The 14,968-nt window shown below is 42.5% G+C and overlaps 1 protein-coding gene and 1 long non-coding RNA gene across 3 annotated transcripts in view; one reads left to right on the plus strand and one right to left on the minus strand.

Annotated features, from left to right (window-relative positions):
* Positions 1-8,264, plus strand: part of LOC118762400 — a 24,892-nt gene extending 16,628 nt beyond the window's left edge. Inside the window, exons 2-3 of the long non-coding RNA XR_004998143.1 lie at positions 3,326-3,387; positions 8,011-8,264. This is a non-coding gene — a long non-coding RNA (uncharacterized LOC118762400). The remainder of the gene's footprint in view (positions 1-3,325; positions 3,388-8,010) is intronic.
* Positions 1-14,968, minus strand: part of LOC115209255 (alpha-parvin) — a 125,821-nt gene that overhangs the window by 2,894 nt on the left and 107,959 nt on the right. For both annotated transcript variants that reach the window (XM_029777549.2, XM_029777548.2), the window contains one exon: positions 7,193-7,265. In XM_029777549.2, the coding sequence (XP_029633409.1) occupies positions 7,193-7,265 (73 nt within the window). The remainder of the gene's footprint in view (positions 1-7,192; positions 7,266-14,968) is intronic.

Raw genomic sequence — 14,968 nt, forward strand, 5'->3', positions numbered from 1 at the left:
ATATTACTTTGCTTGAGAACAGGTGACTGTTGGTTCCGGGAAGGGCATCAGATCATAGAGAATCTGCTTCAATAAGTTTCATGCAAGTATGGAAAAGTGGACATTAAATTAATGGGTAACGAATCAAGAACAACTGATGGAATCGGTTCAGTTCCAATGAAAGGAGGGATTGACTGAAACCTGTTGTTATTGAACTTTCTTTGACTAAGTAGAAAACCAGTTTCTTTAGAAAAGTACAGATTTAAAATACTAACCCCAGTGTATTACTGATATCCAGCTGATTGACCCAATAGGACAACCAATGCAGTAGTGAGCCTAGTTCAGTTTACAGAGGTACCAAATTACAGGGAAGTATTTTATGTGGTATTCTAAGTGTTTTGGCTGTTTCCCCAGACTTAATGGTTATTACTATTCTATGTTATCTGGAAAACAAAGCTCTTGCACAAACACTTGGCTGTGGAGTGCACTGCTTCTTAACAACAGAAACAACTGTAAGACAATGATAATATGTCATTCCTGATGCTTTGCCATCCAATTATCAATATTACGTTCTGTACTCACTGCTTTATTCCGAAGCGTATGGGATCTTAGTACTGATATAATGTTAACTGCTGTCAGTGCTGGTGCCATGTAGCTGATGTTAGGAAGGGCATCCAACCACAGAAACCATGCTGAAGCCGCAGTGTTGCCTGGCATTGGCCCCCCCCAGACTTGCCAGTTCCTATCCAACCCACACCAGTGTAGAAAACATGCCAAATGATGATCGGCCACGATCGGATGGTGTGTGTTGTGCCCACAGCACGGAGGCCAGTCGATGCGGTACTGGTTACGGCCACGTTTGGGTGGTTTTCTTGTGTGCCACCGGCACTGGTACCACAAAGAATACAATTCCACTGATGTTCATCTATTTTGTTTGTTTTGATTTGATTTGATTTTTCACTTGCCTCAACAGGTCTTCATAAGTGTCACAAGAAGGAAGGTATGCACAGGACTGACTACGTCCCCGGTCGGGGCCACGGGTTATGGCCTGACTAGTCTTGCCGGGTCTTCTCATGCACAGCATACTCCATAGGTCTCGGTCTCTAGACATTTCCTTAGTGAGACCTAAAGTTCGAAGGTCGTGCTTCACCACCTCGTCCCAGGTTTTCCTGGGTCTACCTCTTCCACAGGTTCCCTCCACTGCTAGGGTGTAGCACTTTTGCACACAACTATCTTCAGCCTTTCTTGTCACATGACCATACCAGCGCAGCCGTCTCTCTTGCACGCCACAGCCTCATCTGGCACCTGTGCCGGTGGCACATAAAGACACCATCCGAAGACCCGGCGACGTAGTCAGTCCACCTGTGCATACCTTCCCTCTTATGACACTTGTGAAGACCTGTTGAGGCAAGTGTGTGACACTTGTGAAGACCTGTTGAGGCAGAGGCAAGTGTGTGACACTTGTGGAGACCTGTTGAGGCAAGTGTGTGACCCTTGTGAAGACCTGTTGAGGCAAGTGAAAATCAAACCAAATCAAAATAGATGAATATCAATGGAATTTGTATCTTTGTGGTTCCAGTACCGGTGGCACACAAGAAAACCATCCGAACGTGGCCGTCGACTGGCCTCCATGCTGTGGGCAAACATCCGAAGACCCGGCGACGTAGACAGTCCACCTATGCATACCTTCCTTCTTGTGACACTTGTGAAGACCTGTTGAGGCAAGTGAAAGTGAAAATCAATCAAATCAAATCAAATCAAAACAATCAAAATAGATGAACATAAATGGAATTTGTATCTTTGTGGTACCAGTGCCGGTGGCACACAAGAAAATCATCCGAACGTGGCCGTAGCCAGTACCGCATAGACTGGCTCCGTGTTTGGGGACGTAACAAACACCATCCGATCGTGGCCGTCCGCCAGCCTCATCTGGCACCTGTGTCGGTGGCACATAAAAACACCATCCGAGCGTGGCCGTCTGCCAGCCTCGTCTGGCACCTGTGTCGGTGGCACATAAAAACACCATCCGAGCGTGGCCGTTCGCCAGCCTCGTCTGGCACCTGTGTCGGTGGCACATAAAATCACCCACTACACCTCGGAGTGGTTGGCGTTAGGAGGGCATCCAGCTGTAGAAAACACTGCCAGATCTGACTGGCCTGGTGCAGCCTTCGGCTCCCCAGACCCCAGTTGAACCGTCCCACCCCATGCTAGCATGGAAAAGACGCTAAATGATGATGATGATGATGATGAATACACAAATTTAACCCCCAATGCCGTGTTGAGCACTTGTTCTCATTCTTCAACATATATATTGTAGGTACAATCTTTAATTTTGTAGCAATAAACAAAATAGGCTTAGAATTGTATTGTCTGTTGAAAGGAACTGAAGAAATGCAGTTCTAAATTTATTTTAACGACCCATTTTCTATGTTTAAAGGGTCAAAGAAAATTCACTGAGGCAGATTTTCTACAACCACATTCCCCTTCCTGTTACCAATCCTCACCTGCTTCCTTCATGGTTGAACAGATTTTCATGGGAGATGGGAAATAAATGATAGCATTTTTACAACAGTCATGCTTTTCTGAGCTTCCTAGTTTGGTGGTCCCTTCTTGCCCTAACACTTAATTCCTAGGCCCTTAACTAAATACACTGTTGTAATTTTTCTCTCAGAAATTGATATTTCTCTATCATTAAAGTATGTGAGGGCATAGGGTTGTGCATATGCATGCAAAAAAACCATGTCTCATTTGCTGTTGTGTTAATGTGTCTTTCGCTCATCTATAGATAGGAGTTTGTGTTGGTGAAAGACAAAGAGATGAGGAGAGCGAGTCCCAGTGCACTTAGGTATGTGGTCGTACTTCTTACAAACTGATGAAAAAAGCTACAATTGAGATTGTTTTTGAAAATATTAAAAGCTTCTGACAGATGTTAATAATCAATTATTTGCACAATATCGTCTGCAGGTTAAGCAAATCATGCAGATACTTCGATGGATGAAATTATGAGCCATGCAGAACAATACAACTGACAGCGACTACAACAGCAACAACAACTAGTTGCTACTTAGTTCTACTAATTAAGAAAACTACTTCTAAATGATTATTACAAATAACTTAAGAATAGTAACAATTTATTAAGTATAGAAATCTCACAATATAAAATGTCCTTAACATAAGCAAGTAACAGCGAGCAAGCAACAAAGAATCTCTAATAAGATGACATGGAGGTCACAAACGAAGGAGATAATTATTTATAGTAGATTTCTTTTTTTATTCTGATGCAGGAACGGATATGAAAATGTCAGCAGAAAGAATAAATGACACATTGTCTTGTATTCTTTTCTAGAACTCCTACCATCAAGAAGATAACAAAGAACTGAGGTAGAAATGCAAGTATTTTCCAAACAGGTTTTTTCCCCCTATTTTCTGCAGTTTATTACTTTACTTTGGTTTATTTATTTATTTTGCTTTTAACAATTCTGGCTTTGGTGGTTAAATAAGATGAAATTTCAGATGCTGCAGACAGACAGGTTTGAACATGAATGATCAGTTTTTGAGGGATGGAGGGGAAAAAAAAGAGAGAAAAGAGGTCAATTAGTAACTAACAGTAATAAACAGGGTAAAAGATAATGGTTCTTTTTTAGCAGAGACTGAGGTGGGTGGGTGGGTGGGTGACGGTGAAATAAACCAAAGACTAGATGTGACGGCAATAGAAGAAGACAACTATGTGAAGAAGCTGCAGGTCAATGAGGGGTTGTTCGGTTTGTTAGAAATAGCAGCCAATTCTCATGGAAGGACATAATGATAATAAAAGACTGACTGGCTGGCCATGGTAGGAAATTAATAAATAGCTCTACTGCTTGGTCACTCCTCAGTTGCACTTTAATGGGTGGCCACAAGCTTTTGCATTTACAGTTGCATTAATTGTCAGAAACTTTGGTGGTGGCCACTCATGCAGCTTGCAAGACCTTTTTAACAGGTCGGATTCAGATTAAGCTGCAATCAAAAGTGTCCCCTCTGGGATAACGTGTGTGTGTGTGTGCGTGAGATGATCGTTTAATGTCCGTTTTTCCATGCTGGTATGGGTTGGATGGTTTGACAGGAGGGGAGGGGGGCAAGCCAGAAAGTGTATGCTATGGATGGGAGGCCCCCTTCCTAATGCCAACCATGGTTGCACTGGGTGCTTGTTTCAGTTAATGGACTGCAGCCATGCTGGAGCATCACCTTGAAGGCTTTAGTCAAACAAACAGGGGATCGAAGGACTTAGATTTTTTTAAAGTCTGGTACTTATTCTATAACAGAGCTACAGGGACATACACAAACCAACACCAAGTGTCAAGTAGTGGAGGAAAGACAAAAACATACATTGCCCATACGATAGGCTTCCACACAGTTTCCATCAACCAGATTTACTCAAGGCATTGGTGGGCCTAGCGGGTACACAATATACTTAAGGTGCCACACACTGGGACTGAAACCAAAACCCTGTGGTTACAAAGGAAACTTCTTGACCACAGACTCATACCTGCACCTCTGTGTATGTATCAGTCAGTCTTGGTGCCTCTGGTAACATGGTCAGGTTGGCGGTGGCTAAAACTAGCAACCCTACCCAATCTACTTGGTGAGGGGGTTGGGTTTTGTTGGACACCCTGCAGGATGGAAATGAAAACCTGTCAAAGGGCAGGTGAACACAGGTGAGTAAATGGCAACTCATAGAAAGAAAACTGATGTAACAGCTGCAATTTTGATTGTACCCAATGATGAAGGAGGCACAGGCACCACTCTATTGTGTGTTGCATACTACAGCTAGCTGTAGGTGAGAAAGACAAAACACTTAATGAAAGCATGTGTCAGCTCTCTGAACATCTACTGCAAGAGGTGCCCATCATTGCCACATCAATGCAAAAGTGTGTAAAGCCTCTAGCAAGACTGAAAGTTCACATCTGTGCAGCTTGTGTTTAACAGAACAATCGACTGATAGCAGAGTTTGTAATCAAGTTGAAATAAATCATGTATGCATGTTTTTTTTTTACTAGTTTCAGTTACTGGTCTATGGCCATGCTAGAGCACATCCATCAAAGGTTCCCAGCAATTATACTGCTCTACAACTTAGTTTATCAAAAGACAATGTTTGAATTGTTTTCCTTGCAACTCACTGCACCAAATAATGCTAATCGACCCACATGTATATGAGATAGTTTTGTTTAGCTTCTATTTGCCAAATCCCCCTCGGAAGGCTTTGGTTGGCTGGGGGGAGACTTGCCCAAGGTGCCATACTGTGGGAGTGAACTCCAAACCACTTAGTTGGGAAGTGAACTTCTTAACCACACAACCATGCCTATTATATATATATGTATTGATAAAAGGAATGGAAGATGGATTTAGCAGGAATCTGTATTCCTCACAATGGTTGTTTCGAGCCATCCTGCATCTGTCTCATGAAATGATTGTCTTCTGTTTCCTTTATCAATTACAGACTCAACAAACACTGCAGATTTCCTGACATATAGGATCCAAATGGAAATCCTATCGTAATGGTGGATGACATCAGGGAGCTCAAACGGGGAACGTGCTGCTGCTTTGATTGACACCCAAAGTCCAAGTAGAGATAGAGATATACATGGTGTGTGTGTGTGTGTGTGTCTGTGTATATATATATATATATATATATATGAGAGAGAGAGAGAGAGAGAGATGTTTAAATTAACAACAGAATAGAACAGAGGAAAATAGTTTCATTTTTCACATAATTTGTGTTTGTATTTTTGTTAATATCTATTAATAAAAGAAATTGCTGCAATTGTGCATTAGAAATAACTTGAGGGACGGGTATCAACAAAAATCTAGAGAGTAAGAGGGGTGGGGCAAGGGAGTATGTGTGTGTGCGTGCATATAGAAATGGTGCATCTGAAAGTAACTGGAGAATCTAACCAACTGAAGTAGAAACGAAAGAATTAGCAAAGATGAAGTTTGTTTCAAAGTCAAAAACCAAAATGTCTCTTGGAATGTTGTTGTTTCAGAATTCAAGACAAAAACAGAGCAGCATGAAGTAAAGAAGACATCTGTAAAGTGAATTAAGTGCAGGATATCTAAATGAATTAATGAATAGATTCTGAGTTATGGAGTCACAATGGGACACCAAAGGGAGAAAAGCATCCAAGAAAGATTTCGATTGGATTAAACCAGCAGAATGTCCTAATAAGAATCAGGAAACACCGTAGAGATATCTAATCTGTTCATAGGGAGTAATTATGTCTTAACGAAGAGATTTTCTCTCACACAGCATCAGTGTATTCTTCATACAACTCACCTGGCACTGAGGAATTATGTCACTGCTGCTGCCACCTAGAATTAATATGCCTATATAGGTTGTTGTTTAATTTGCTAGAAATAGTAGCCAAATCATATATCCTAACCCCATCAAGTTCTTTTTTTGTTTTCTTTTTAATTACTAAGTCTAGGGAAGGGACAGAGCCCATGAACTTTACAAGTCTATTGTAGTGTTTTGTTTAAACTGTTATGGTCAACACCTTTAAGAAGAATGTTCTGGGGATGAAGGATTGGGTACAGGGGGTGGGGAGGGGGGGGGAATAGCCAACTTTGAGAAACAGATATCAATATTAGTGAAAGAGAGAAAGGAAAGATGAGAGTAGTGGAGAAGAAGCTGGGGGTAAAGACAGAATGGCTGGAATGAAAAGATGGTCATAACTGAAACTCTATGGCTGCCAGAGAAACATTGCCGACAACAGGGTTATATGACTAGCTAGAAATAGCAACCAAATCTCTTTCAAATTAAATCTTACAAAAGGATACATCAGGTAATGTTGTGTCCCCTTTTTTAAAGAGAGAACAGATGGGATGGTTACAGTCAGAATTATTCTTTTACAGTGATTGTGAAGAAGGGAAAGGAAGGATTATGTACAGCCTTCACCATATTAAGAATCCGAGGACATAGTTTTCAGCTGTCTAGAATACAACCTGTTTTGGGGTTTTTGAAGTTTAATGAGATTTAAAAAAAAAAAAAATTCCTCACTTGACAAATAGGGATGGAGACAGGAAGGGCATCTAGTTATAAATAAAATTAATATCTCAAATATTCATCTAACCCATACAGGCATGGAAAAACTGACACATGATGAATATATACATGCACACATTTATACACAGATACACGTGCATATATAATGCCAAGACACTTAAACCTTGCTCTCACCTTCAACTCTTGCTGATGGCTTCTGTAGACCGGCATCTTGCATTAATTCAAAGGCAAATTGCACATTGTGCACCTGAAATAAGGAGAATTATTGATTAATCAGTTTGATCAGAAGAGCCAATAAATGGCGACAGTAGGGAGCAGAAAATAAATAAATAATAATAATAATAATAAAGGATTGAAGATAACTGAGAGTAAGAGAGATTAGATATGGGGTAAGGTTTGGATGTGAAATAGGGGTGGTTTGAATAAAGGTTATACATGCTTTCACAATATATCACACTGACAATATGTTTTCAATTAAGCTAATCTGCATTATCTTCTCTTTTAGGATTAACCCCTTTGATTTGAACTTTGTCGTCAATTGGTAGCAACTTTTCTAATAACCATTAAACAAAACAATAAAACAAACAAAACATTGATATTTCTGTTTCGAAAACAATTACATAAGCTTTGGCAATCCATAACATTACAGAAATGAACCAGTTCGTTGCAAATAAATACAGAAATAAATATAGCCAGGAACATAAATAATTCTCATAAGGTGCCAGTGAAGAAAAAAAAAAGGAAAAAGAGGGTGATATTGAATGTCAGACTTCAGAAGGTAGAAAAAGGAAGAATATAAAAGAGTGAGTCATGAATCTGTCAGACCAGAAGCCAGGGAGGAAAGGGAGCCAATCTTCACGGTTGACTCGTTAGCAAGAAATGGCTCTTTGTTAGCCATTTTAGCTTTGACAGTTTGACACAGGATAGACATTGACTCCCTATTGTAACATTTAGCTTCTAATAATTAAGAAAAATTCTAAAATATATAATAGGAGGCGGGTAAGAGCATCAGTGATAACCTTTAGTAGCACCCACTTTCCCAGGTTTGTATCAGGCAAATTGAATTTCAAAAACCAGATTTTCTACAGCCAGGATGTCCTTCCTGTTGCCAACACTCATTTCTATTCCATGCAATATTTTCCCAAGCCTGGATACAAAGGACATGCTCTTAAAATGGTGACAATTGTTTGTGGCTCTTACACAAAGGCAAGGGGACACAAACACCCACCGCACATATAAGATGGGCTTCCACACAAGTTCCCATCAACCAAATCCACCCAAAACCTAAAACTATAGCAGAAGACACTTGCCCAAGGTGCCATGCAGTGGAACTGAGATTAGATGAAACAAGTTCTTACCTATCTTAATCATACACCTAATTACTTCTGATTCGAAAGTAATTAAGAATTCATACACTGATTACAGGTAATATTGTCTGAACCAATCCAAGCCACAACGAACGGATGATAATGCATCCATCATTTTAGATTTTACTCTTTGGGGACATATTCATGTGATGTAAGAACATCACAGTTCACCTTGGCTGGTCCTCTGTGTGGGTGTGTGGGGCAATGTAATTGACTGAACCCTTGAAAACGATTACAATCCAATCACGGGGGGGGGGGGGAGACTCTACAGGAAAAGCTGCAAAAATGTTACTTTTTGTAAACCTCATATTCTTATTTCTATCTCCTGTTGAGCTTCTTACTCTACAGATTTACCCCCCCCCCATCTTATACGACCAATTTTGTCTCTCTCCTTGGTGCCATCTTTCCATATCACCCACCTGGCATTCTCAGTATCATCCCATACCACCACATCTCAGATCAGCCAACACCCCCCCACCACCTACCTGTGTTCACTCTCTATTCCCTCCTATCTCCACCCACCCCCTTTATCCTCCTGCTTTTCACTTCCTCCTCCCTGACCGCTCCTATTTTCTTCACCCCTCCCCTGTTTGCTGTTCTGGGCATCACCTCTAGCCCCACCCCCATTCCTTCTATCCATCCGGCACTGTTCCTCAATCCTCACCCCCTTCACTCTCGGTCCCTTGTACCCTCAGGGTAGACCTTGACACCTCACCACTATCTTCTCTCCTCTTCCAGCTGGGGCAGCCATCTATCTCCTACCCCTCTATCATACACCTGGCATAAGCCATCCCCTGCAATCGGGGCTCATCTTGTCTTGCAAGCCACTCCTCGGCACCCTTGCTTGTGCCAGTCACATGTAAAGCACCAAGTACACACTGCAAAGCAGTTGGTGTTGGGGGGGGGTCAAGACACAGAAACCCCAACCAAAAACAGATCCTTGCAGTTTGAAACAGTCGTCTGACCTTTTCGATCCCTGTCAAACCATCCAACCCCAACAAGGTGTGGATTGTAGGAGCTAAATGAGGATTAGCAATCATAGCATGCATTCATCCATCTTTACCTGTAATATATGTCTCAGTGTTACCTGTTGTTGTATATAATTGTATATGAAAGAGAGAGAGAAACATAAGGTGGCAGTGAGCTGGCAGAAACCATAGCATGCTGGGCAAAATGTTCTGAGTTCAAATTCAGCAAAGACCAACTTTGCCTGTTATCCTTTTGAGGTCAATAAAATAAGTAGCAGTTAAGCACTGGAGTCACTGGACTCCTGTCGAAAGCTGCTGGCCTTGTGCCAAAACTTGAAACCAGTAATTAAGGCGAATGTGTGTGTGTGTGTGTGGTGTGTGTTGTGGATGCACACATAAGAAAATATGAACAATGTGAAGATGAAAACAGAATACCATTAGTTTGTTTGTGAAGTTACAATCCATTTTAGGAGATGCAATCAGGTGGGGCTTTATTCATTATTTGTCCAGCTCTCTCTCTCTCTCTCTCTTCCATGTCAAATTCTAAATTGTACACACACAGATACCACTGTGTGAGAAAAAACATCCATGCATATACACACACACACACACACACACACACACAAACAGGTGCAGTGAATAACTGTGACCACTCCAAACACCATGTTGTTGATTGGATATTTGATTTTTAACACCCTGAAATGTTTCTATTGGAGCATCCGGCATGAATGTCAAGCTGTACAGCTTGTCATTTCCAAATTTCTGGCAGAGTGAATTGCATCTTGGTGCTGTTTTTCTCACAGACGGTGCCCAACTGACCCTACTATACTGTACAATCGACAAAATAAAAAAATGTGCAAAATTAAAAATATAAAATGGCAACAATTTACCCATTGCACCCCGTGTATATATATATATATATATATATATCTATATATATATATATACCTACATCATATATGCATATATATGCATACATACACACTACCATATGTGAATATATGCAGAAACAAAGACACACACACACAAACATAAAGGAGAACAGCTAAGCAGCTTCTTAATTTCTTTGCTCTCTCTCTCTCTCTCTCTCTCTCTTTCTGCTGATATCAAGAATAGGTAACTAAGAATACTTGAATAAGCATTCAAAGAGCTGCTGCTGTTGTTGTTGTTGTTGTGTCCTGAGATTATACATGGCTGAAGTATCATCACCTTGACAACAAATTACAGTTAATGGAAAACTCTCTTTGCAAATAATAATATTGTGTTGTTGCAGGTATTATTGTCAGCAATATGAATGATCCAGGTAACAATGGAGCTGACCAGGTAGAAAATAACCGAGTTTATTGCAGTGCAGCAGAGAGAGAGAGAGAGAGAGAGAGAGAATGACAGTGAAAAGGGGGTGGGGTGGTGGCTGTGAGTGTCATACTACTTTCTTCAGAGATAACGGAGAGAGAGAAAGAATATAGAAATACACACACACACACAGAAATAGATATATATATATATATCTGGTAGTGTCGGCTATAGCATAGTCACCCGTATAGTTAACCAGGTGATACACGAAGGAGTCATACCCAATGACTGGTGTAGCAGCATAATAGTCAACTGCTACAAAGGTAAAGGTGATGCCCTAGATACAAATAACTACAGGGGCATCAAGCTGTTGGATCAGGTAATGAAGGTTACGGAGAGGGTTATAGCCCAGTTAATTAGAGAGAGAGTTAGCTTAGATGATATGCAGTTTGGGTTCGTGCCAGGGAAAAGTACTACTGATGCTATATTCCTGGTAAGACAGCTGCAGGAGAAATACCTAGCCAAAGGTAAGCCCTTGTACCTGGCTTTTGTTGACTTAGAGAAAGCCTTTGACAGGGTCCCCCGATCCCTTATTTGGTGGTCAATGAGGAAACTAGGGATAGATGAATGGTTAGTGAGAGCTGTGCGAGCCATGTACAGAGATGCAGCTAGTAAGGTGAGGGTTGGCAACGAGTACAGTGAAGAATTCCGGGTAGAGGTTGGGGTCCACCAAGGTTCAGTCCTCAGCCCCCTCCTATTTATCATAGTCCTCCAGGCAATAACGGAAGAATTTAAGACAGGATGCCCCTGGGAGCTCCTTATGTTGATGACCTTGCTCTAATTGCTGAGTCACTATCAGAACTGGAGGAGAAGTTTCAGGTGTGGAAACAAGGATTAGAATCGAAGGGCCTTAGAATCAACCTAGCCAAAACCAAAGTCCTAATAAGTAGGAAGGTGGACCAACCACAAACGACTTCAGGTAGATGGCCCTGCTCGATCTGTAAAAAAGGTGTAGGTAGAAACTCTATAAGGTGCACCAAGTGTAAGCTATGGACACATAAGAGGTGCAGCAATGTCAAAGGAAGGCTAACTAAGAAAATAGTTTTTGTCTGTGGCAGATGCTCAGGAGAAATAAACACTGGAAATGTGCAGAGACCAACTTCTACCACGTTCCAGGGAGACAAACTAGAAGTAGTTGATAGCTTCCGCTACCTAGGAGACCAAGTCAGTAGCGGGGGTGGGTGTGCTGAAAGTGTAACTGCTAGAGTAAGAATAGCCTGGGCAAAGTTTAGAGAGCTCTTACCCCTGCTGGTGACAAAAGGCCTCTCGCTAAGAGTAAAAGGCAGACTATATGATGCGTGTGTATGTACAGCCATGCTACATGGTAGTGAAACATGGGCCGTGACAGCTGAGGATATGCGTAAGCTTGCAAGAAATGAAGCCAGTATGCTCCGATGGATGTGTAATGTCAGTGTTCATAATCGTCAGAGTGTAAGTACTTTGAGAGAAAAGTTGAACCTAAGAAGTGTCAGTTGTGGTGTGCAAGAGAGACGGCTGCGCTGGTATGGTCATGTGACGAGAATGGCTGAAGATAGTTGTGTGCAAAAGTGCTACACCCTAGCAGTTGAGGGAACCTGTGGAAGAGGTAGACCCAGGAAAACCTGGGACGAGGTGGTGAAGCACGACCTTCGAACTTTAGGTCTCACCAAGGAAATGACTGAAGACCGAGTCCTATGGAAGTGTGCTGTGCATGAGAGGACCCGGCAGGACTAGTCAGGCCATATCCCGTGGCCCCTACCTGGGACATAGTCGATCCACCTGTGCATACCTTCCTTCTTGTGACACTTGTGAAGACCTGCTGAGGCAAGTGAAAATCAATCAAAATAGATGAACATCAATGGAATTTGTATCTTTGTGGTACCAGTGCCTGTGGTACCAGTGCCTGTGGCACACAAGAAAACCATCCGAACGTGGCCGTAGCCAGTACCGCATCGACTGGCCTCCGTGCTGTGGGAACATAGTGGCACATAAAAACACCATCCGAAGACCCGGCAAGACTAGTCAGATCATAACCCGTGGGCCCTACCTGGGACGTAGTCAGTCCACCTGTACATACCTTCCTTCTTGTGACACTTGTGAAGACCTGTTGAGGCAAGTGAAAATCAAAACAAATCAAAATAGATGAACATCAATGGAATTTGTATCTTTGTGGTACCAGTGCCGGTGGCACACAAGAGAAAACCATCCGAAAGTGGCCGTAGCCAGTACCGCATCGACTGGCCTCCGTGCTGTGGGCACATGACAAACACCATCCGATCGTGGCCGTTCGCCAGCCTCATCTAGCACCTGTGTCGGTGGCACATAAAAACACCATCCGAAGACCCAGCAAGACTAGTCAGGCCATAACCCATGGCCCCTACCTGGGACGTAGTCAGTCCACCTGTGCATACCTTCCTTCTTGTGACACTTGGGAAGACCTGTTGAGGCAAGTGAAAATCAAAATCAAAACAAATCAAAATAGATGAACATCAATGGAATCTGTATCTTTGTGGTACCAGTGCCGGTGGCACACACTTTGTGGTACCAGTGCCGGTGGCACACAAAAGAACCATCCGAACGTGGCCGTAGCCAGTTCCGCATCGACCGGCCTCCGTGCTGTGGGCACGTAACAAACACCATCCGATCATGGCCGTTCGCCAGCCTCATCTGGCACCTGTGTCGGTGGCACATAAAAACACCTTCCGAAGACCCGGCAAGACTAGTCAGTCCACCTGTGCATACCTTCCGTCTTGTGACACTTGTGAAGACCGGTTGAGGCAAGTGAAAATCAAATCAAATCAAAATAGACAAAATAGATGAACATCAATGGAATTTGTATCTTGTGGTACCAGTGCCTGTGGCACACAAGAAATCCATCAGTGCTGTAGTCAGTGCGGTGGGCACATGACAAACACCATTCGATCGTGGCCGTTCGCCAGGCTCATCTAGCACCTGTGTCGGTGGCACATAAAAACACCATCGAAGACCCGGCAAGACTAGTCAGCCATAACCCATGGCCCCTACCTGGGACGTAGTCAGTCCACCTGTGCATACCTTCCTTCTTGTGACACTTGTGAAGACCTGTTGAGGCAAGTGAAAATCAAAACAAATCAAAATAGATGAACATCAATGGAATTTGTATCTTTGTGGTACCAGTTCCGGTGGCACGTGGCACACAAGAAAACCATCCGAACGTGGCCGTAGCCAGTACCGCATCGACTGGCCTCCGTGCTGTGGGCACGTAACAAGCACCATCCGATCGTGGCCGTTTGCCAGCCTCATCTGGCACCTGTGTCGGTGGCACATAAAAACACCATCCGAGCGTGGCCGTCTGCCAGCCTCGTCTGGCACCTGTGTCGGTGGCACATAAAAAAACACCATCCGAGCGTGGCCGTTTGCCAGCCTCGTCTGGCACCTGTGTCAGTGGCACATAAAATCACCCACTACACTCTCGGAGTGGTTGGCGTTAGGAAGGGCATCCAGCTGTAGAAACACTGCCAGATCTGACTGGACTGGTGCAGCTTTCGGGCTCCCCAGACCCCAGTTGAACCGTCCAACCCATGCTAGCATGGAAAGCGGACGTTAAATGATGATGATGATGATGATGATATACATACTCACAGATACTTATGTGAAAGAAGACAAGAGAGAGAGATGGAGAGAATGGATTTGTGTGAAAGCTGTGTTTACAAGAGGGTGCTGTGCATGTGTATTTTGGTTTTCAAACAAGCCAGAAATGTGTGTGTGTGTGTTTACAAAGTGAATACATGTAGTTTAAGCCTTGTTTACACAGCTCCAGTGAAGCTAAAGCAACAGAGGACAGCACATAAGAAGAAGACACAGGCAGACCTGGTTCAACGTAATGCTTACAGTCAAGAAAAAGAAATATCACTTCCGTTCTCATCATCATCATCATCATCATTTCCTTTTGAAGAAATTATTGCTTTACAAGCCAGGGACAGTAAGGGTTGTGCAGCGGAAATGGAAAAACAATAGCAATTTTAAGAAAACTTTTGTTCAGCTCCCTTCCCCTGCCAGCCCACTACTCTCACCCCTTCCACCCAGGAATGAAGTAAGCAGAAAGCATCAAAACACCTAAAAAGAAAGTCTGTAAAACATTCTTTTCAAATTATGAAACTGGTTTTTCATTTGATTTTCGATTATTTTTTTTTCTTTCTTTCTCTTTTGATTATTGTTAAAAATAGACTTTTGTTGATTTTTAATTAACCAAAGAATTGGCTAAATCAGCTCAGAAACTACATTGAAAGAAAAAGGGGGTAGAA

This window comes from Octopus sinensis, linkage group LG3, assembly GCF_006345805.1.
Source record: "Octopus sinensis linkage group LG3, ASM634580v1, whole genome shotgun sequence".
Lineage (NCBI taxonomy): Eukaryota > Metazoa > Mollusca > Cephalopoda > Octopoda > Octopodidae > Octopus > Octopus sinensis.